The 20,432-nt window shown below is 49.5% G+C and overlaps 2 protein-coding genes across 2 annotated transcripts in view; one reads left to right on the top strand and one right to left on the bottom strand.

Moving 5' to 3' along the window:
* Positions 1-6,065: 6,065 nt before the first annotated feature.
* Positions 6,066-15,662, top strand: NAGK (N-acetylglucosamine kinase). Its single transcript, XM_045979241.1, has 10 exons — positions 6,066-6,452; positions 8,454-8,538; positions 8,693-8,791; positions 9,589-9,730; positions 10,515-10,625; positions 11,533-11,645; positions 13,002-13,089; positions 14,026-14,123; positions 14,604-14,682; positions 15,337-15,662. Exons 1-10 carry the CDS (start codon positions 6,424-6,426, stop codon positions 15,525-15,527), a joined length of 1,035 nt encoding a protein of 344 aa, XP_045835197.1. The 5' UTR covers positions 6,066-6,423; the 3' UTR covers positions 15,528-15,662.
* The window catches only part of PAIP2B (poly(A) binding protein interacting protein 2B), a 40,438-nt gene continuing 33,101 nt past the window's right edge, over positions 13,096-20,432 (bottom strand). Inside the window, exon 5 of the mRNA XM_045979250.1 lies at positions 13,096-13,390. The gene's annotated coding sequence lies outside the window, so the exon portion shown is untranslated. The remainder of the gene's footprint in view (positions 13,391-20,432) is intronic.

Raw genomic sequence — 20,432 nt, 5'->3', positions numbered from 1 at the left:
ATGACCATAAGTACCGCTTCCTGACGGTGCACGGGAGAAGAATGAGGCACAAACAAGTCAGCTGCGAGAGAAAGGGAGCAGCGGACAACAGTAGAAAAGACTGTTGCCCTGAACAACTCCTCAGCTCCGTTTTTATTAGATATAGACAGTAATCAACAGAAGAGCCGAAGAAGGCTACGCATTAATTAGATGCCTTGTAGATAAATAAGAAGGAAGGCAAAATACATCTGGTCAAGCAGCAGAAAGTTTATAGTTGAGCAAGCACATTTAAAGGACTTATCTAATTAGCCACAGGTGCTGGGAGGGAGGGGAGATAATGGAAAAATGAAGCAGGGGGCGTCTGCCCTGAGTGGGCCAGGCGTTCCCAGCTGCTCGGCTTCAAGGACCTATATCGTCCTCTCCCCCAGAGGCCTGTTGCCAGTATGAGTTTTTCTTGAGGCTATATCTAAAGATGCTTGGTAACTAGCAGAATTTCTCATGGGTTATATTTTAAGTAATACGTTGTTCTGAGGGACAGTTACACAAAAGCATGTACCAAGTGCCCCTAATCCACCGGGAACTGAGGCAGCCTGGTGGAGTGGAAAGGCGTTAGAGTCAGAAAGAACTAAGTTCAAACCCTGGCTTGGCCCTCTATGAGGCCCTTGACCTGGGGACGTTCTGGTCTCTATAAGATGGGCTTGCCATTTATCTTAGTTAGGCAACATGATGCTCCTTCCTTCCCCTTCATCCCTTAATCCTGGAGGCAGCAGCCTGGAGGGGAGTCCAGGAGTGCAGAAGGAAGGAAACACACACTCCTCTGAACCTGACAAGTGGACAAGTTCTAAAAACTACAAGAGATGGTTGGAGGCCCAGGCAGGCGAACTGGGCATCTCAGCAGCTGCCTTGGTCACCTCTCCTGGGGCTGTCTGCTGTGTGATCCTGGCCCTCAGATGCAAATGTGAGAGCCACAAGGAGGAGGAGGAGGAGGCCAAGCATTAGGTCTAGACTGAAACCTGAATGACTGAGCTCCCCTGTACATGGTTCCATTAGGAGCGGAGGATTGAGATAGAAATTAGCTTGGCAGGGCGCCTGGGTGGCTCAGTGGGTTAAAGCCTCTGCCTTGGGCTCAGGTCATGATCCCAGGATCCTGGGATCGAGCCCCGCATCGGGCTCTCTGCTCAGCAGGGAGCCTGCTTCCTCCTCTCTCTCTGCCTGCCTCTCTGCCTACTTGTGATCTCGGTCTGTCAAATGAATAAATAAAATCTTAAAAAAAAAAAAAGAAAAGAAATTCAGCTTGGCGGTAAAACATAGATGCAGGTTCACACCCCTGAATTTCTGATCTGTAAAAACGTGGACCCACCACACAGGTGTACACTTTCATATATGTACTTGTACACTGATACACCCATGGCACAGACGTCTCACACACATAAAGCATATGTGCCCAGTGTGGGCTGGTAAATGTTTAACAGCCAGCTTTCCAGAAGCCAACTATCACCTGATTTAGAGCGGTTACTGCTTTCTGTGTTGTAAATATTCCCACCATGACAACTTTGAGCTGCAATATGATATCACATAATGGAAGTTAGAAAGATGTGCCCAGCTAGTTCTTTGTAAGCTAGTGTGAGCCTGTTTTGGCATAACAACGCCAACCTGATTTTCTGGGGTTGCTGCACTGGCCTGAGACCCCACACCTTCTGATGCAGGGGCAGGAGACTAGAAGACAACACTATTTATATTTATAGTCACCCGCCTATACCTGTTTCTGCACTCTGCCCCCCACATCCCTCCTCACATCTTCTGTCTTACTCCTGGTCGTTCTGCAGGTCTGGAAGAACCCTTCTCTTGCATTCCAGCTGCCAGCCCGGGAGTCCCATCTCCACCTTTAGTAAGGCAGCTCCTTACCCCTCTCCTTTCACTGGCGGAAAGTCAGCTCCAGCTTCATCTCTGCCCCCTCGTTCCAGATCAACAGAGGGAAAGGTCAGCATGACCCCCCCAATTGGATCCCTCCTCCTGCCTTCTGCTCCGCCCTGTCCCTCATCACTTCCTTGTTCATTTCACTCTTGCCTGGCGCCATTGTCCCAGCCTTCTGAATATCTCCCTGCTTCAGGCTCTTCCCTTCTACTTGTGCTGCTATAAGGAACCTGCCAGATTAAGGATCCTGGGCACAGTGCTGAGGTCGCCCTTGTGCTGACAACTTCCCAATTCGGGACAGATTAGGGCTGGATCCCTGTGAGGCCCCTTGACCCCTTCTCCAATTCTTGCTTCCTCAGGCCAGTTTCCCTACTGTTTTCCCAAACGTTTTTTCCCTCCCCAATCTCTTCGGCAGATTGTCTCTGCTACAGAATCTTATTGTTCCCCCCTTTAATTTACGGTGGGGCATTTACTACCTCTTAGGACTGTGATGCAGTGCTTTATGGTTTATAAGAACTCTCAGAACTGTTTACAGACCTCCTCTCCTGTGCCCTAGACTGAGGTTAGCCCTGGAAATACAATGAGTGAAAACAGATGTGGTTGTGCTTTCATGAGCCAAGTCAACACAACTTGTAGAGGACCTTGGGTCCCAAAGACCCAAAGACCTCTGACCCAAATCAAGTGGATTTGGGAGGGACGATATTTTCCTGCAATTCCTTTTGCCTGCCCCACCCCCACCCCCATTGGAAATCTGGCCTCCCTGGGGCCTTGGGGACAAAGAACAAGACTGTGGCTTCAAGAAGAGGACTTTACCAACCACATGAGCATCATAGGGGCAGTTGTGGGGATTTTGCAAGCCCAGTAAAAGGGGCCATTAAAATGTACAAAGCTAAATAGAGGTTAACACTTGTATGTATTGCAACATCTTTATTTCCTTCCTGTAACTAGCACACCCACAGTGAGGAACATGTATCTGTGTGAGCCTTGGCTAATGGCTTTGACTTCACAGCCTCAGCATCCTTGCTTGTAATAGGTGGTTAAAATTTGCTGGTATTTTCATGGGGCTGTTAAAATAATCAAACAAGGAGCACCTGGGTGGCTTAGTTGGTTGTGTGTCCAACTCTTGGTCTCGGCTCGGGTCATGATCTCAGGGTTGTGAGATTGAGCCCCACCTGGGGATCTGTGCTTGGCAAGGAGTCGGCTCTGGATTCTCTCTCCCTCTGCCCCCCTCCTCTCAAAAATAAAATCTTCAAGAAAATAATGAAACGAGATAAAAGTACACGAAAGTTTTATAGAACTATGATGGACAATGCTGTTAAAGGTTCAGAAATAACAGAGGTAAAACCAATGAATCACTGAAGTAGTAATTAACACAAGTTTACTGCACACACACCCCCAAAAGACAGTTTGCAAACCAGGGGCAGTCAAGCCACAATGTGGAATGAGGCTCATAGATACATTGTTATAAAACAGCTTATTTAGTGAGAAGACAGGGACTGTTTATTCTTCACTGAGACTGGTTATTGTCTATTGTCGTGTCTGAATGGGGTATATCTCAATCGGGTGGTAGGGGAGGATCCCATGGAAGCTGGTGGCCGAGAAGTGAGGCAGAACGAAGGAGGTAGTAGTTTATTGAATACATTGCAAGGGAGGGGCCCTAGTACAGAAGGGGGGGCGGTCAACAGTGAGGCAGTGAGTGGGGGCTGTTTTTAAAGGTGAAAGGTGAGGTGTGGTGACATTCGGAATCCTCCCTTCTTTGGTAAGTATGCCTGGTTTTAAGTAGCTCATCGGTCAATGGTCAGCGGATGGGCTTGCCTGTGTTCAACCAAATGGTCGCTGCGGGGCCCTTCCTACATCCCACCGCTTGAGCCTATTTGCCTAAAAGCGGCCTGTACAGTGGTAACTTAAAATTTTCTTAAATGATAAGGAATTGGCCAGGGATTACCTCTTAGGAACCTTGGGAAACAATTCAGCTGTGCTAATGATTTCCAGAGGCCTAAGCAACATATGACCCAGGTCAAGTCAGTCTTGAGTTAGTACAGTTAGCAAGAGTAGCTAAATTAAGCCTTGTGTGTGTGACTAGGCTGGGTTTCTCCACTCAAAGGGTTTTCAAGGCTGATCTCTGTTAGCTTCTTTTGCAATTCTGTATTTTTACAATCTCAAGCACACTAGCCTCATTTCAAGTGTTTAGTAGTCCCATGTGAGCCACTGTGCTGGGCAGCACACAGTAATTAGTAATATAAGTAAAATCAGTTAAAATCTGTGTAGTACTTTTTTTTTTTTTTTTTTAAATCTGTGTAGTACTTTAAGGTTTCCAAAATCTTTCTGATATTTAACTCTTGTGTTAGTCTGGGGAGGTGGATGTGTATCATCTTCATTTTGTAGATGAAAAGCAGCAGCAACTGTGTATATTTCATTCAAGGTCCTCAGCTAGTAAAGTTAGTAAAGTGGTGAACTCAATCCTTGTCTTTGAATCTGGGCACTTTCTCTTTTGCTTCCTTTTCTTTCTTTCTTTTTTTTTTTTTTCTTTTTTGTTTCCTTTTGCTTCCTTTTCTAAACAAGCAATACAAAGGGAAACTATGAGAGGTCCCAGGGCTCACTGTGCTAGTGTGCAAAAAAGCACAGTCCTTTCTAAATCAACCTACCATTTCCTCTCCTCTAAAAATCCTGCCCAGTTTAAGCTCACCAGAACCTAGGAGTTCCATTATTCTAAAAACATGTGTGTTGGATTAAGCACCTTCTAGCTTGGATGTTTTGCAGACGTAAATGACATAGTTGGGCATCAAAAAAAAAAAAAAAAAAAAAAAAAAAATCCTGCCTCTCTGTCTGGTATTTTCTATGAGTAGTGATTTACTTTTCAACTACCCTTGAGGGTTACACTGTAATGTTTCAGCGTCCCAAATAAGTATCTCGTGTGGTAAAGACTCCTTCCAGTCTAAGAGAGCACATATATACCAAAGGTTCACACCAAAACATAACCAGACCCAAGTGGCTATCAGGGAAAGAAAGCTACTAGTGCAAGGTTTCTCTCAAAGAAGACAGAAGCTACCTCCAGGGTTGGGGAGCAGGCGGAGCAGAGACCAGGCCAGTTTGAGAACTGCCCTGGAAGGACTGGCCGAGAAGGCTGAAGTTCCTTAAGAGATGCAAAGGGCAGCTGACCTCCCTCCTGGCCTGACAAGAGCCCACCCTTGGCCCAGAACAGCCTGGAGCAGACCACAGAGGCTTTCAGGAGCCCCAGCCCGGCTTCTGAACCTGGCTAGCCCACTTCTCGCTCCCTTCCCCCATTCCCAATCCTGTGGAAGGAAGGAGGGTGGGATGACGGCTGGAGGGCAAAAAAAGGTTTCTCTTCTTTATCCCTGCAAATACACAGCACAAAGAATTGAACTAAGCAGGTGCTAAGAGCTGATGGCTACTTCAGGGAGTTGCAAGGGCGGCCTCCAGAGCTCTTCTCCTTTCAAGGTTCAATTCTAGTAGACTAATTTTTTTTTAAAGATTTTATTTATTTATTTGACAGACATATCACAAGTAGGCAGAGAGGCAGGCAGAGAGAGGGGGAAGCAGGGCTCAATCCTAAGACCCCGGGATCATGACCAGAGCGGAAGGCAGAGGATTTAAGCCACTGAGTCACCCAGGAGCCCCAGTAGCCTAATTTTTTTTTTTTTAAGATTTTATTTATTTATTTGACAGAGAGAGATCACAAGGAGGCAGAGAGGCAGGCAGAGAGAGAGAGAGAGAGAGAGATAGAGGAGGAAGCAAGCTCCCTGCTGAGCAGAGAGCCCGATGTGGGACTTGATTCCAGGACCCTGAGATCATGACCCAAGCCGAAGGCAGAGGCTTAACCCACTGACCCACCCAGGCGCCCATAATTAAAAAAAAAAAAAAATTATTTATTTGACACAGAATGAGAGAGCATAAGCAGGAGGAGCAGGAGGCAGAGGAGAGTGAGAAGCAGGCTCCCCAACCCAAAAGAGCCCTGTGCAGCGCTCTATCCCAACACACTGGGATCATGACCCCAGCCAAAAGCTGAAGGCAGATGTTTAACCGACTGAGCCACCCAGGCGGCCTTCATAGCCGAGTTTTTAAGGTAGCTCCTCCCCCATCCCTTACGCGGAGCGCCCTCCTGCACGACCAGGCACTGATCACCCCGGCTCCGCAGTGCTCTTGAGCAGTGCGAACGCGGAAGGCGGAGCTGTCGCCAACTTCCCGGCGCTGGTGGGGTGGGGCGTGGGCAAGGCAGGGACTTGTCCAGTGGGTGGGAGCCGGAGACCCCCTTCTGGCTCCTCCGCTTGGAATCCCGCATCCATCTCCGGAGGCAGGGTGCAAGAGGTACGGAAGCGACGCGGCGGCGTCTAGAGGAGCCGCTGGGGACCGCGCTCTGCCGGCTTGGGAGTGTCGCCCCGCCCCGCGCACACGCTGTACCCAGTCACCGGCAAGGCCCGGCCCCGCACGTGACGGAGGGCGGCGCCCAGCGAGCGGGCGGTGGGGAGAAGAGCAAACCGCTGCACCTTGGGCGGCGGCAGCTGCTCGGCCATGTCCGCACTCTACGGCGGCGTGGAGGGGTGAGTGCGGCTCAGCTGAGGGAGTCCGGGAGGTGCGGCTGAGAAACGGCCGGAGGGCGAAAGGCGGGAAGCCCGGGGCCAGGCTGACATGCTGGTGATCTCCCACCTTAGGGTCTGGCAACTTTGGGCTTCTGAGTTGCGGGGCCTTGCGGTGGAGGGGTGTGTGCACGCGCGGCAGTGCCCGAGGGCTTGCGGGGACTCTGGGAGTGCACGGCCTTACCCGAGGCGCGCGCGGGGGGGTCTTTTATGTTTCACGGCGGAACCACACCCCTTTCTCCCACGAACGACCCATTTCACCCCCCCGCCCCGCCAGATCTAGAAGCTCCGGATCGCTGAGAGAGTTGAGCTTGAACAGGTGTCAGGTGTGAAGTTGCTGGAGAGGGTGGGGAGTGGGAGCGTGGTGGAAGCGGGGGACAAAGACCCTTGCCAGAGGGGACCTGGTAGCTACAACAGCGAGCCCAAGTGCTAGCCGGCCCTAATGCCTGGAACACCCCGTTCTTGTCAGCATTCCAGATGGAACCCTCTGTCATTCTTATATTTTTCCTTCTTAGAAACTTGTTTACTGGACTTTTTGTAATACGGCTTCTTCCTAGGACTATGGGCAAGGCTTTTGCCCAATCTGGGCTTCATTTACCTCATGTGTATAGTGAGAAGAGGGATGAATGACAAGTCCCCTGCCAGTGAAAGCATTCTGTGAATCTGGGTGTGAAATCTGGGCAAATAGAGAGTGGCTCTTGTCACAGCTAGAGAGTGGCTCTTGTCACAGCCTGGACACTTACTTTTTTCTTTTTTCTTTTTTTAAAAGATTTTATTTATTTATTTGACAGCACAAGCAAGCAGAGAGCCAGACAGAGGAGGTGGGGAAAGAAAGCTACCTGCTGAGTAGAGAGCCCGATGTGGGGCTCGATCCCAGGACCCTGAGATCATGGCCTGAGCCGAATGTAGAAGCTTAAACCACTGAGCCACCTAGGCACCCCAGGACACTTACTTTTGAATCTGAGATTAAGATTACTTGTGTGCTGCGCAGACTCACAGACCCCCATGTCTTTTTACTTATTTATTTTTTAATGTAAATTGTTAAGGTTGATCTCCCCCCATCCTGCATCTGTTGCACTTTTTAAAAAATCAGTACAGGAGCTTGGGCTCGTTGCTGTTATATTCATGTGTAGGATATGACCCGTTTTTCTAGATTTGTGTCAAGAGATTCTTTTGGACTTTGAATCTGCTGCCTTGTTCATTAACTACCCCTTGAAACTTCTTGTCACCTTTGAGGTTGATCAGCAGGTCTTTAGTGTCCTTTTCTGATATTCGCAAGAGTTCTGATCAATAAAGAAACATACATCCCACCGCCACAGACCTCCATCCAAACTTCCATTTCCCCCAGTAATAAGCATTTCACCATTTGGTTGCTTAGGTCGGTATAAACTCTCTTTGCCCTCTCGTCACTGTTTCTCCTGAGGGTGTCTTGAAGAACTTGGCAACTGGAGCTGGATCTTGAAAGGCGGCCTTTAGCTATTATGAAAGAAGCAGAGACATGTGCCACTCCCTTTAGTCACATTTCCTGAGTGTTGGCCTGTGCCAAGGAGGAAAATAGATGAAGGATCTGGAGCTTGGCACAGTGGAGTTTGTAGTCTCATGAGAGGCAGACAGAAAAACAACTATAGGCTCTTATCAGAATCTTTACAATTTATGGGGACACTGATGTGGCCCAATGAATGGAGCTGTGGTGGTAGTCCACGCATCAGAGGTTTCAAGGACTAGATGATAGAGAAGTAGGGTCTTACAGGGTAAGTAGGACATCCCGGAGGGAAGCTGAGCAGAAGCAACACTTCAGTCCAGGAGCACATCAAACCAGACCAAGAAGTGGGCTTGGGAATGGGAATTGGATTTGGCAAAGCTGTCTCCATCGTCCTGGGCTCTGCCTGGGACTAGGACCCCTGGAGCTTAGCCGTCCCTGCAGGTTTGTCTGAGCAAGACTGAGTGCCCCCTTGTGTTCTCTAGGGGAGGCTCACGGTCCAAGGTCCTTTTACTCTCGGAAGATGGGCAGATTGTGGCAGAAGCAGATGGACTCAGCACAAATCACTGGGTAAATACCACACTGAGGGACCGGTGGGTTTGGTTGTGGTTTTATTCTCTGTAACTCCCATCAAGACGGTGGCTGGGGCCACGTGTAATAGCCTGTAGGGGCAACATGGGTCATGCAAGACTTTGTAACTCCTCCTTCCCTTGATTGGGGCCAGCTAATCGGGATAGACAGGTGTGTGGAGAGGATCAACGAGATGGTGAACAGGGCCAAACTGGAAGCAGGGCTGGATCCTCTGGTCCCTCTACGAAGCCTGGTGAGTCTGGGGTCGATCCTTGGAATGAAGGCACAGAAACACAGCGATTTTGCCTAGGTGAGTCTGAGGACTGCAGGTTGAAAGGCCTTGAGGGCTTAGTCTCTGGTCTAGAAACACATATTCTCACTCATTCTTATGGCTTCAGTTGTCACCTACAAGCCATAAGGATGGGAAGAGCCCAGGGCTTTGGAGAACCACAGAGACCCTGGTTTGAATCCCAGTTTTGTCACTCAACATCTCTGAGACCCTTAGCAGGCTGCTTACCTCCACCAAGCCTCGGTCTCATTTGGGAAATGCAGGTAACGGTAGCTACCTCAGTGGTCAGGTAAGAATAATGGCATGGTACATCCCAAAGTGCTTAGCATAGAGCCTGACCAGTAAGCACTCCTTAAATGTCTCAGCTCAGATGTTTCTCTCCAGTTGGTGGGGCTCTGACTGCCCCCTGGCGGTAGCCTCAGTGACAGTTCTGCAGGCACAACTAAGCCCCTTGTAGTCCACCCCAAGCCCACCTCCTCTGCTTGCTCTCCTGCCTGACTTTTCCGTTAAGGGCACTGCTGACCCTCCCACCCTCCAAACTTGGCAGTGTTGAGTCCCCTCTCTGGGTTCATTCCTAGACCAGGTTCTTGCCGCCAGCAACACCTGGTGGGTCATCGTGTGGGGCAGCAGGAGGACTGGAGCTGGCTAAGCAGCGTGTGCCCAGATGTAGAGAGTTGGGGTAGATACCAGGAAGGGAGGGGGTGGAGAAGGGAGCTGGATCTGGTCATTCTGCTCACTTGCTCCCATCCCACATGGCCTAGGGCTTGTCCCTGAGCGGCGGGGAGCAGGAGGACGCACTGAGGGTCCTGACAGAGGAGCTGAAGAACCGATTTCCCCACCTGAGCGACAGCTACTTGATCACCTCGGACGCCGCGGGCTCCATCGCCACAGCGACGGAGGCTGGTGAGGAGGAGGGCGGGTGAGGTTGAGAACTGGTTTTCTGGGGAAAGCCCCTTAGTTGGAGCTGATGGAACTTGTCCCGCAGTACGCGGAAGGTGGCCTCCAGCATACCCTGCTCTCTTCTCCCTGCTCTTTTTATTGGCTTAAGTCTCCCTGCCAGAGCACCGACTGGACAGAAGGTGGGAGGGCAGAACTGTATCTGTCAGCCCGGAGACTCTGCTCCAGAGGAGGGAGCCCCTGGGGTGGTGCGGGGGTGAGGCTGGCTAGGAGAGCAGTTAAGGGCCAAGAAGAAAACTGGGCGGAGCTCTGTGCTAGTGTAAAAGGCCTGGTATCCTGAGCTCGGCATTTGAAGCTCTGCTCCTGTTTGACGAGCAGTACCATTTTAGAGAAGTTACGGAACTCTTGGGTTTCCATTCCCTCCTCTGAAATGGAGGCAACTGTATTCACAAATGAGATTTAGGATGTTGAATGAATATCACTGTGTGAACAGGGTCTAGCATAATCTCTGGCTCTTAATAGATAACGTGGTAAGGCAGGTAGTCACTTCGCTTGGCAAGGAAGCTGGCTTATGTTCCTCTTCGTCTCTCAGAGAAGGGCTCTGTGTAGATTGGAGCTTCTTTGAGACTCAAGCCATCCACTTTCAGGTGGGAAACTAGCTGGGCTCACTTATCTCTACAAGACTGGGTGGTGATCCCGGGGCTAGTTTCTGTCCTCCTTCCTCAGTCAGAAGCTTTGTGCTCTGTGCAGGGCCTTGGCCACACTGAGCCTCCCTGTGCCCTTTCCCCAGGTGGGATCGTGCTCATCTCTGGGACAGGTTCCAACTGCAGGCTCATCAACCCCGATGGCTCGGAGAGTGGCTGTGGTGGTTGGGGCCACATGATGGGGGACGAGGGCTCAGGTGAGTTCCTGCCAGCCAGGTCTGGCTCTGGGGCCCTGGACCCTTCCCTTCCTGCAGCTCTCCGTCTTCTCTCCCCTGCCCTTGGCCACCAACCCCTTGTGGCTCTCTGGGGATAGCTCCTGAAAAGATCCTCTGAGTCCAGGGTAACGACTGAGAGAACATAGAGATGCAGATGGCAGACTAGTGGTTGACCTTGGACGAGTGGCTGACCTTGGTCTGCAGCAGTGATCTGTATCCAGGTTCAGATTCAGGCCTCGGTATAATAGTTATTGCCCACCTGTGTTGACTTTTGGAATTCTTAGGGAGGAACTGACATTATGAAGGTTAAGGCCAGAGATGCCGGGACATGCTGGACCAGTCTGCTAATAGGAAAGGGCTGTAGAAACTCTTCCCGCATGACCTCTTCGTAGGTAGCAGGTCTACCTTTTCGTAGGGGCCTTTGGGGCCAGCTCATGGCAGTGACTGCAGTGGTCTTTGTGACAGCGGACTCTCCGTGTCTTTGTTTTTGGGTAGGAGCTGGTGTGACCTGGCCTTACTTGTTGTTTTCCCCCTTTTTTTTTTTTTAAATTTTTTTTAATTTATTTATTTGACAGACAGAGATCACAAGTAGGCCAAGAGGCAGGCAGATAGATAGAGGAGGAAGCAGGCTCCCTGCTGAGCAGAGAGCCCGATGCGGGGCTCGATCCCAAGACCCTGAGATCATGACCGGAGCCGAAGGCAGAGGCTTTAAACCACTGAGCCACCCAGGCGCCCCCCCTTGCTTCCCTTTTGTGGGTTGGTCATACAGTTGAAATCGGGGCTAATTTGCTGTAATACCCAAGCTGGTCACTAACCTGTCTAGGTCTGAGTTTCCTGATCTGTGGACTCAGGGAGATCGCCCCATCTTAGCCCTCTCTGCCCTCCACAGCCTACTGGATTGCACACCAAGCAGTGAAAATAGTATTTGACTCTATCGACAACCTGGAGGCGGCTCCTCATGATATTGGCTACATGAAATACATCATGTTCGACTATTTCCAGGTACCTCCCCTTGCCTCTGGTGAACATGCGCCCCGGGATAGGGCAGTGGGATACTGAGCAGGAGTGAATGTAGGAGAAGAACTGGGTGAGCTGAAGGGAAGTTGGGGTGAATTGTGGGTCAGAGCTGGAGGATGGAGAATTTCTAGGTGAGGACAGGATTCATGATGACGTGGGTGGTGTGTACCAAGAGGAGGATGTCAGGCATGCGGAATGGGCAGGCTGGGGGCAAGTGGTTAGCTAGAATTCGTGCTTGGGCAGCTAGGCCCTGTTGGGAGGTGAAGGTAGATGCCGTTTCAGCCTGGAGCGAGAAGTGCTGGGTGAGATCAGGAGGCAGGGTACTCAGACTGAGCTGCTTCTGGCCGGTATGGGTCAGGGAGGAGAGCCTGTTAAAGAGGAGGGTTCTTGGGGGAGGTGTAGCCTCCTACCCAGGGCTTTCCTCAGTCTGGGCCATGCTTATTTGTAGTGGAGTAGGAAACATCTATTTTTAGCTGGACCCAAAGTAAAAGGGAAGAGGAGAAGGAAGGCAAGTCTACCCGATAGACCTCTGTGCGTGGCAGCTGCTTAGGTGTGCTGGGGATGCGCTCAAGGAAGGAGATTAGAGATGCTGGAAGGTAGACCTATATAGGGAGGGAGGAGGAAGACAAATCACTTTCGATAGTAGCTGCTGTGGGAGGTGCAGTTAAGCTACCCCAACCCAACAGATTGGTTCTAAACCCAGTTGGTCAGTCTGCCACGCCATCTGTTACCCTTAGGCGTTCTCACAAAATCATTACAAGGATTAAATGAGATTGTGTACAGAATATACTTACGGTATTGCTGTAAGTGCTCACTCACATTAAGAGCCCCCCTTCTTTATTTTAGTATGTGCTCTGGGGAAGTGCCCATCCCTTAGGACCTGCAGAGGCCATTTGTTAGAGTGAGAGAAGGACTTTCTGTGGTCAGAGAAGTTTGGGAGAAACGAGCAGATTTCTTGGTGCAGGACTTCACAGGGCCTTTAATTTGCAAATGCACCCTGTAACTTGGAGAGTTGCGACATGCAGTAGTCCGTAGATTCCTCTTGCCAAAGAAATCTTTTCAGGAGCACCTCTAAGAACTACAGAACACACTTTGTTGCTCACCGATCTGTGCCCCGTGCTGTATGTATCCAGGCTCATCTGTAAGGAGCGATGGAATCCATGTGGGGAAAACAAAGAATCTCCCTCAAATGAGAAGTCTCAAATCCTTGTACTCTCTAGAGCTCAAAAAACGAACATTATTCCAGCTTCTCAGAGACATCAGGAAGATCAACTTGGGTGGGCAGACTGCACATTTTCCTTTGTTCTGATGACTCTCTGTGCCCCTTTCTCTGTCTCTCAGGTGTCAGACCGGCTAGGAATCCTCACCCACCTGTATAGGGACTTTGATAAATGCCGATTTGCTGGGTTTTGCCAGAAAATTGCAGAAGGTACTGGAGAGGGGGGTACAAGGTTTTATTTGGTTTTGTTCCCCAAAGGCTTCCCTCATTATGGGATGGAATGGGGTTCATATGAGAACTGGAAGCTAATTTCCCTTTGACCAAGTGACTTCAGTTATCTGCCCCCATGCAGCTTGGTACTAGGAGGCCTTGGGCTGGAGCCAGAAGGATATGTGGGGTGTACTGACAATTGTTTTATATTATCTCTGTTTTTCTTGATGGCTCTCATGGCTTGGGGAGGCCGTGTGTCTATGTCCGAGAAATATATGAAGCAGTTGTCCTTTGTGCAAATCTGTAATTAAAACAAACAAACAAAAACTAATGATATCTGAAGAACTAGGAGATCATAGAGGTTTGGTGTGGTGGGTTGGGGGGGACTCATGCTCAGGAAAAGCTAAACCGTAGGGCTTGCTTGTCTCCACGGTGCTGTTTCTCCACTATAAGGTTCGTACTCCCCTCACTTGAATTCCTGCAGCCTCACAGCATTGTAGGCCTCTCTTAGATCTTGCCGTACTGAGGCCCTTTCGGGAGCAGGGCTGGGTGGGGGGCAGACCGACAGCAGACTGTTGGATGGTGGGTGGGGCAGGAGCTGCTCAAGTAGGGTCCCCAGAGGTGAGAGACCTTCAGGGACGGACTGGGTAAGCTGGAGTACAGACCAGATGCTACTGTGCTCCTCTCGTGGGGGCTGCCCTTCTGCGCCTGGAGTGAGCCACCTCAGGGCAGGACGCCCCTTCTCGGGTGGAAGTACCCGGTGGGGGCAGGGCAGTAAGGTTGGAGGACCGCTTTTGGAGGCTTGCATCCCTACATTCCATGAGGTGGGCATCCATTCCTAATTTAGAGCTTTGCTAGCTCTAGGTGCTCCTCCTGTTTCTCCCCTGCAACAGGTACTCACCAGCTCCCTTCCCCCCACCCCCCATCCCATCCCAGGTGCTCGGGAGGGGGATGCCCTCTCTCGGTTTATCTTCAGGAAGGCTGGGGAGATGCTGGGCAGACACGTGGTGGCAGTGTTGCCTGAGATCGACCCGGTAAGTCAATGGGAAACGAAATCTGGATGCTGCCGGGCCAGATCTGGCTCTTTCCCGTTAGGGATGAGACTGTCCCATCGAACTCTGTAAAGAGGGGCATGATTTTAAATGAACTTAGGGTGTGAGAAGAACTCTGTATAATCTCGAACACATGAGAGCTCTCGGGTCTGGTGACTCCCCTCTGGCTGGCCCGAAGCCTGTGTTTATATATAGTCCACTGCTTTAACACGGTGCATGTTTCCATCCATTTCCCTCCCTTCTCTTTCCTGCCTCTGTATTGTTGCTTCCCCCTTTTTCCTTTCCATTCTCTCTCTTGGCTTTCTGAGTCTCCCCGTTTTCCTTCCTTTTCAACCCTTTTCTTCAATCCACCTTGGCTAGAGGGAGAGTATCCGGGGGCGGGTGGGCTGGACTTAAGAGACTCTCCGCTTCAGCGCTGGAGAGGTGTGGTCGCCCCCAGTGTCCATTTCTGCTCTTCGCCAGGTCTTGTTCCAGGGGGAGATGGGCCTCCCCATCCTGTGTGTGGGCTCTGTGTGGAAGAGCTGGGAGCTGCTGAAGAAAGGTGAGCCTGGGGTGGGTGATAGACGGGTCGAGGGTGGGGGTTACTCGGGAAAGCTGCTTGTCCCAGGGGGAAGACTTGAGACCTGGGTCCTGAGGCCTGCACAGGCCACAGCCCTCCGCCCACAGTCTGCCAGGCAGCCCTTTTACGGTGTCTCACCCAGCTTCCTTGAACTCTTAAAAGATGTTCTTTTTAAAGGATTTATTAAATACACACCACTTCTTAAAAATTAAAGACAGACCTCCCTTGAGATCAGAGCTTCTGGCCAGCATGTGGTGACCTTTGTAGTCAACACGGTTGCAGCCAAAAGGGAGAAGAGGGGCCTTCTTCACCCTTGCAGCGTTGGTTCACGTAGCTGTGTGGTTTCCACTAGACATTCTGAAGCAGTTGGGAGGACTCCCTTGCTTCCTTGGAGTTCCCAGCGCTGGGTACCTGCTGGCTGTAGGCTCTAGTATCCCAAGGCCATTACCGGGTTCCTGTCTGCTAGTGTCCTGCCTGTTAGGGACTTGGTGCGTGGGCCTCTTGGGGACCTGCACAGGAATGCCTCAGGGCCTGGGCTTCTCCCTTCCCTCTGTGTCACTGTCCCACCTTCTCCTGGTCTCGACCAGGGAGAGCTGGTCTACTCTCACCTCTGCCCTCTGCCCTCTCTCCCTTCAGGTTTCCTTCTGGCGCTGACCCAGGGCCGAGAGACCCAGGCCCAGAACTCCTTCTCTGGCTTCACCCTGCTGAAGCTGCGACATTCCTCTGCCCTGGGTGGGGCCAGCCTCGGGGCCAGGCACATCGGGCACTGCCTCCCCATGGACTATGCTGCCAACGCTGTTGCCTTCTACTTCCACACCTTCTCCTAGGGGGGCTGGCCCTGGCTCCACCCTGCCGAGTCCTGTGGACATTGGGTTCTGGAAAGGAGGCTTTTATCTTCTTTTTTTAAACAAACAAACAAACAAACACATATAAAAAAATAAATGCACTTTATCCATTTCCTAGTTAGATTGTGTTGTCAAGCACACTTGCTGTGTACATCCTGAGTGCATCGGCCAGTGGCTACCCCAGAGAGCTCAGGAACAGTTCTAGGTCAGAACTTACAGCCCTGTGCTCTGCTGCTTGGCGCTTGACTTGCAATCTGCTCACCATACAGCTGGGCAGAGAATTCCTGTGTGCCATCCCTCCCCACTGCCCCCAACCTTAGCATACACCTCTATGCCGCGCTGCTGCTAGTTAACTGTGACCTCAGTTTCTCCTATCCAGGTGAGTAATGATTCCTGCCCAGCCGTTTTTCCTGGAATTGAGTGTTCTCTGTGGAGAGCATCACTGGGAGTAACTTTAGATACTTCATACCCTCTCCTGATGGTCCCAGTAGGATTTAGGAGAGGGGACCATTCTGGTCTGGGAACATTCCCTCGCTGGATTTGGTGCTCATAGGTACGTGTTGCAGTTTTTCCCCTATGAAAGCATTCTTGAGAGGTTGGGAAGATGGCTGAGATCTAAGAAGGCCAATTAGACACAACTCGGTGGCCTGTTTATTCCTCGTGACTTCCAGCCTGGCTCTGGTTATATAATACGACATCCTGCATTTGTTGTGTGACACGAATGATGAACATTGGTGAAGGGCAAACGTGACTCCTGTCCTCTGGATACTGTTACTGGTTTAACGAGTCAACAAGCCCAAAGCTTCCTCTTGTGTGGCACATGATGCTTGGTGAACTGAAGACAGAATCTTGACCCACAACAACTGCCTCTCTGGGTGTTCAGAGTGTAAGGTATTCGAAGGCATGGAACATATGCACCAGTTAGTCTCAGTCTTGTTTTCAGCTAAGATCTTTGTCTTCCTCCGCCATCAGGTGTCTGATTCAGTAAGTCAAGAAGAGGTGGAAATGTTCATTTCTGCCAAATACATTGGGTGAGTTGGGCTGCAGAGGTCCAGGGTCTGCACTGGAGGGAGCTCTACCCTAGACCTTTTGGGTGCTGATTAAGCCCTTGAAGGTGTCCTGGATGCTTGTTTCTCAAGTCAAGTGACACTTCTTTCACAGTGTAGAACAGAGTGGCAGTGGCTCTCCTCCTGTTGGCCCTAGCCCAACCCAACAAGCTGGATTTTGAGCAATAAGAACTCAAGCCAAGTCCCTTCTGAGGAAACAGCCAACCATCTTCACATCTCCTGCAGTCCAGACTACTAGGGGCCAGCTCTCAGCAAGTCCTATACATCTTCTGGTAAAAATCTTGCAGTGAGGAGAAAGACACAGAGGAGGGGTCTTTGCTACATCTCGTGGTCCTAAGAACACTTATTAATGTGCAGGGAACTTTGAAGGTATTTTGTTTTGTTTTAAGATTTATTTATTTATTTTAGAGAATGCTTGAGTAGGAGCGGGGGGTGGGTGGGGGAGAGAGAAAATCTCAGACTTCATGCTTAGTGCAGAGCCCGATGTGGGGCTTGATCTCGACCCTGAGATCACAACCTGAGCCACAAAAGGACTTGAGCACCTAACCAACTGCACCACCAGGCGCCCCTGGAGAAGTTTTTTTACGTGATCCTGGGACCAGGAACAAGCCGTATTTTGGATTTAGAGTCTAAAATCTCATTGGTGGACAGTTTATACATAGAATATAAACAAAGAGTTAATATTCTTCAAGAATATGGCCATCTCTCTTCCTTACCATTGTCGAGGCTCTACTATCCCAGTGGGAGAGCTGAGCAAGGAGCATATTTTGATTTCCTTAGTCCTGGTACGTAAGTATTAAATACATATGAGTTGAGAAAAAAAAAAAAAAAAGTGGGGTGCCAGGGTGGCTCATTTAGTGAGAGCCCAACTTGTGATTTCTGCTTGGGTCATGATCTCAGGATTATGGGATTGAGTCCCGCATCCGGGCTCTGCACTCACTGGGGGTCTGTTTGGGATTCTCTCCCTTTGCCTCTGCCGCTCCCCCAACTTGAGCACGCACTGTCTCTCTTTCATAAATAAATCATTTTAAAAAATAATATAAAAGTGTACAAGATCCAATGTGTTCCTAGTTCCTTTAGCCAGAGATGTGATGAAATGGCTTACTTTCCAGTTAGTAAGGCTCTGTTACCAGAGGTTGTGGTGTCGAAAGTCCCAAGTCATTTTTGATGAGTTTCTCCCCCTTTCACTTAAACTTTCTGGATAAAAGGAGCAATTAATGGGATTCCATCCTATCAAGGCATCAGAGATGAGCTTTGTGACAGAGGCAAGAGCTTAGAACAAGAACTGGACTCGAAGCCAACGCTGCTTTAATAATCCACCGGTGATTTCATGAACAGCACACCTTCCTCATCTGTCACACCCATTCAGCAAACACAGAATGTCATACGGCTGTAAAGGGTGCTCTGAGGATTAAAAATGAGTACCTTATCCCAACTGAGAAGTTGGCATAAATTTATAGAACTGCCTATTTACAATATCTGCTTTTCTGTAATGTATTGTACTTCAGGGAAGGTTAATGAAATGTTTTAAGTGAATGAGTAAGACACACGTCTTCAAGGATGTGAATAGTCCAGACCTTGTGTATACATAACTAGAGTATCTCAGAAAGCTCTCCACAGGCAAGTCTGCTCAGCTCCCCCCCGCTCCCGGTTTTCGGAAGGCAGCGAAGAAATAATAGCACTCAAAGCAAAATGCACAGGCCATGGTCTGGTCCCATGATCTTTCTGCCATATGATAAAGTCCCTCCGAGAATCCCTGGGAGGTTCAAGCTAGGTGTAAACCGAATAAATAATGAATTACCAAACATACCCCCAAACAGAATGGATGATGCCCGCTTGTTAACCCAGTAGCCTGGGTACCTAGGACAGTGTTTGGTACTTAGAAGGCTCTCGACCTTGTGTAGTAGTTGAAAGGCAGATTCAGAACCTTTCCTTGTTTTCCGGATAGGAGTCATTTTCCCCTGAAGCCAGAAGATAACAGCTATCCAATTTCCTTCCAAGTCCAAGGATTTCCTGTTAACGACCTTTGTTCAAAGCTGTACACATGATTGTGCACATTACTGCCACTATGCATTAAGCACCTTACTTGTGCCGGGCAGTATTTTGGAATAAAATTCAGTCTAATTTACACAGCAGTCCTAGGAGGGAGGAGCCGTGTCTTTATAGATAAACTGAGGTGCAGGCTGAAGGCACTAAGAAAGTGCTGGAGATGGGATTCACTCAGGCCTGCGGCTTCCAAACCAATGCTTTTACCACTTTGTAACACTATTTAGAATGGAAAATGATGCAGCTAAAACCATGATCCATCTTGAGACAGAAATCTCTCATGAGGGGTGCCTGGGTGGCCCAGTCTCTTGGTTTCAGCTTAGGTCATGATCTCCGGGTTATGAGACCAAGGCCCGTATCAGGCTCTGTGCTAAGCAGGGAGTCTGCCTGAGCTTCTCGCTCCCTCTCCCTCTGACCCCTCCAGCCCCTTCTCAAATAAATAAATCTTAAAAAAAAAAAAAAATCTCTCACAAAAACACACCACACACACAATCACCCAACCATAAGAAAAACAGTAGCACTGCTGGCAAGTAAATGCATTTTATTCTCATTTTATTGAGACTTTTTTCCACAGCTGCCATTTGGTTTATATAGCAAAATTCTTAAAAAGTAACTTTCCCCCCATTTTTGCTATTTTTATGAAAATCATTTTCTTCGATTTAAAAGCCCTGCCCTTCCCCCAAAGACATATTAATAACTACCACATCATGTGTATTCAGAGGAGAAAAAGGGAACAAAAATAGCTGTTAAACACTTGTGAAACAGGGATCAAAGTCGAACGTCAAGACGTAGGCCCACTGGAGGCATAAGCCACTGTGGGCCGCCATCCGCGCTGGCCGACCGGCAAGACACACACAGGCCCTCGGGGGCTTCTCGTCCCACAGGCTCCACTCCCTTTCTCCCCTCGACCTTCTCTGCTGGCTGTCCTTCTCTCCAAATCCATCCAGCAAAGGCAGCACAATCTTTAATACGTGTTCAGCTTTGTAATGGAGACAATACTGTATCCAGAAGTCCAGTGATTCCCCTCCATCCAGTTCTGGAGGGTAAAATAGCCAACAGGGTACGGATGGCTTCCCTTTTGTGTCCACTCAAAACAGACTCATTAAATTACCAGATGCTTCAAAAGTCCTGTTGTGTAGACAGCACAAGAATTCCTTATAAAAACAAAGTTGCAAAATGATAAAAATTTCTGCAGCAGTCTCGGCTCCTCGCACAGAGCCTCTGATGACAGCTGGTTCTGAGGAGTCGTTCCTGGGACACTCGCAGCAGCTCGCCCAGGAGTCCCCTGGTTTGAGGGTTCTATTTAGACCACAGAGGGCCGAAGTCCAAGTTTACAAGATTCCTTGCTGACAAAATGTAGCCTATCCATCAGTGGAACACTACTGAGTGCTCTAAAAGAATAAACTACCAACACAAGTTATAGCTCAGGGATAAAACTCAGAAATATGCTAAGGGGAAAAGCCAGCCAAAAGAGACCACAGTTTGTGGGATTCCACTGATATGATGCCCAGAAAAGGGAAATTTGTAGAGACAGAAAGATAAGTGGTTGCCCAGAGCTGGGAGCGGGGATTATCACGTAAATGGACACGAAGGATCTCATGGTGTGGGATGGGAAATGTCTAAAACTGAGTATGGTTATGGCCTTACCACTCAGGAAACTTACTAAAATAACTGAAATGTACACTTGAAATGGGTGAATTTTATATGTAAAATATGCCTCAATAAAGTTGTTAAAAAAAAAATCCCTGCTTCCCAAACCACACATCAAGCATTG

This window comes from Meles meles, chromosome 15 (assembly GCF_922984935.1).
Source record: "Meles meles chromosome 15, mMelMel3.1 paternal haplotype, whole genome shotgun sequence".
Taxonomy (NCBI): Eukaryota; Metazoa; Chordata; class Mammalia; order Carnivora; family Mustelidae; genus Meles; species Meles meles.
The sequence above is the reverse complement of the archived record's forward strand: the minus strand, read 5'-3'. Positions and strand labels throughout refer to the sequence as shown.

Coding starts and splice junctions, on each gene's coding strand:
- NAGK (XM_045979241.1), top strand. CDS start 6,424: ATGTCCGCACTCTACGGCGGCGTGGAGGG. Junction 9,731..10,514: donor CGCCACAGCGACGGAGGCTG/GTGAGGAGGAGG, acceptor CCCTTTCCCCAG/GTGGGATCGTGCTCATCTCT. Junction 11,646..13,001: donor TCATGTTCGACTATTTCCAG/GTACCTCCCCTT, acceptor TCTGTCTCTCAG/GTGTCAGACCGGCTAGGAAT.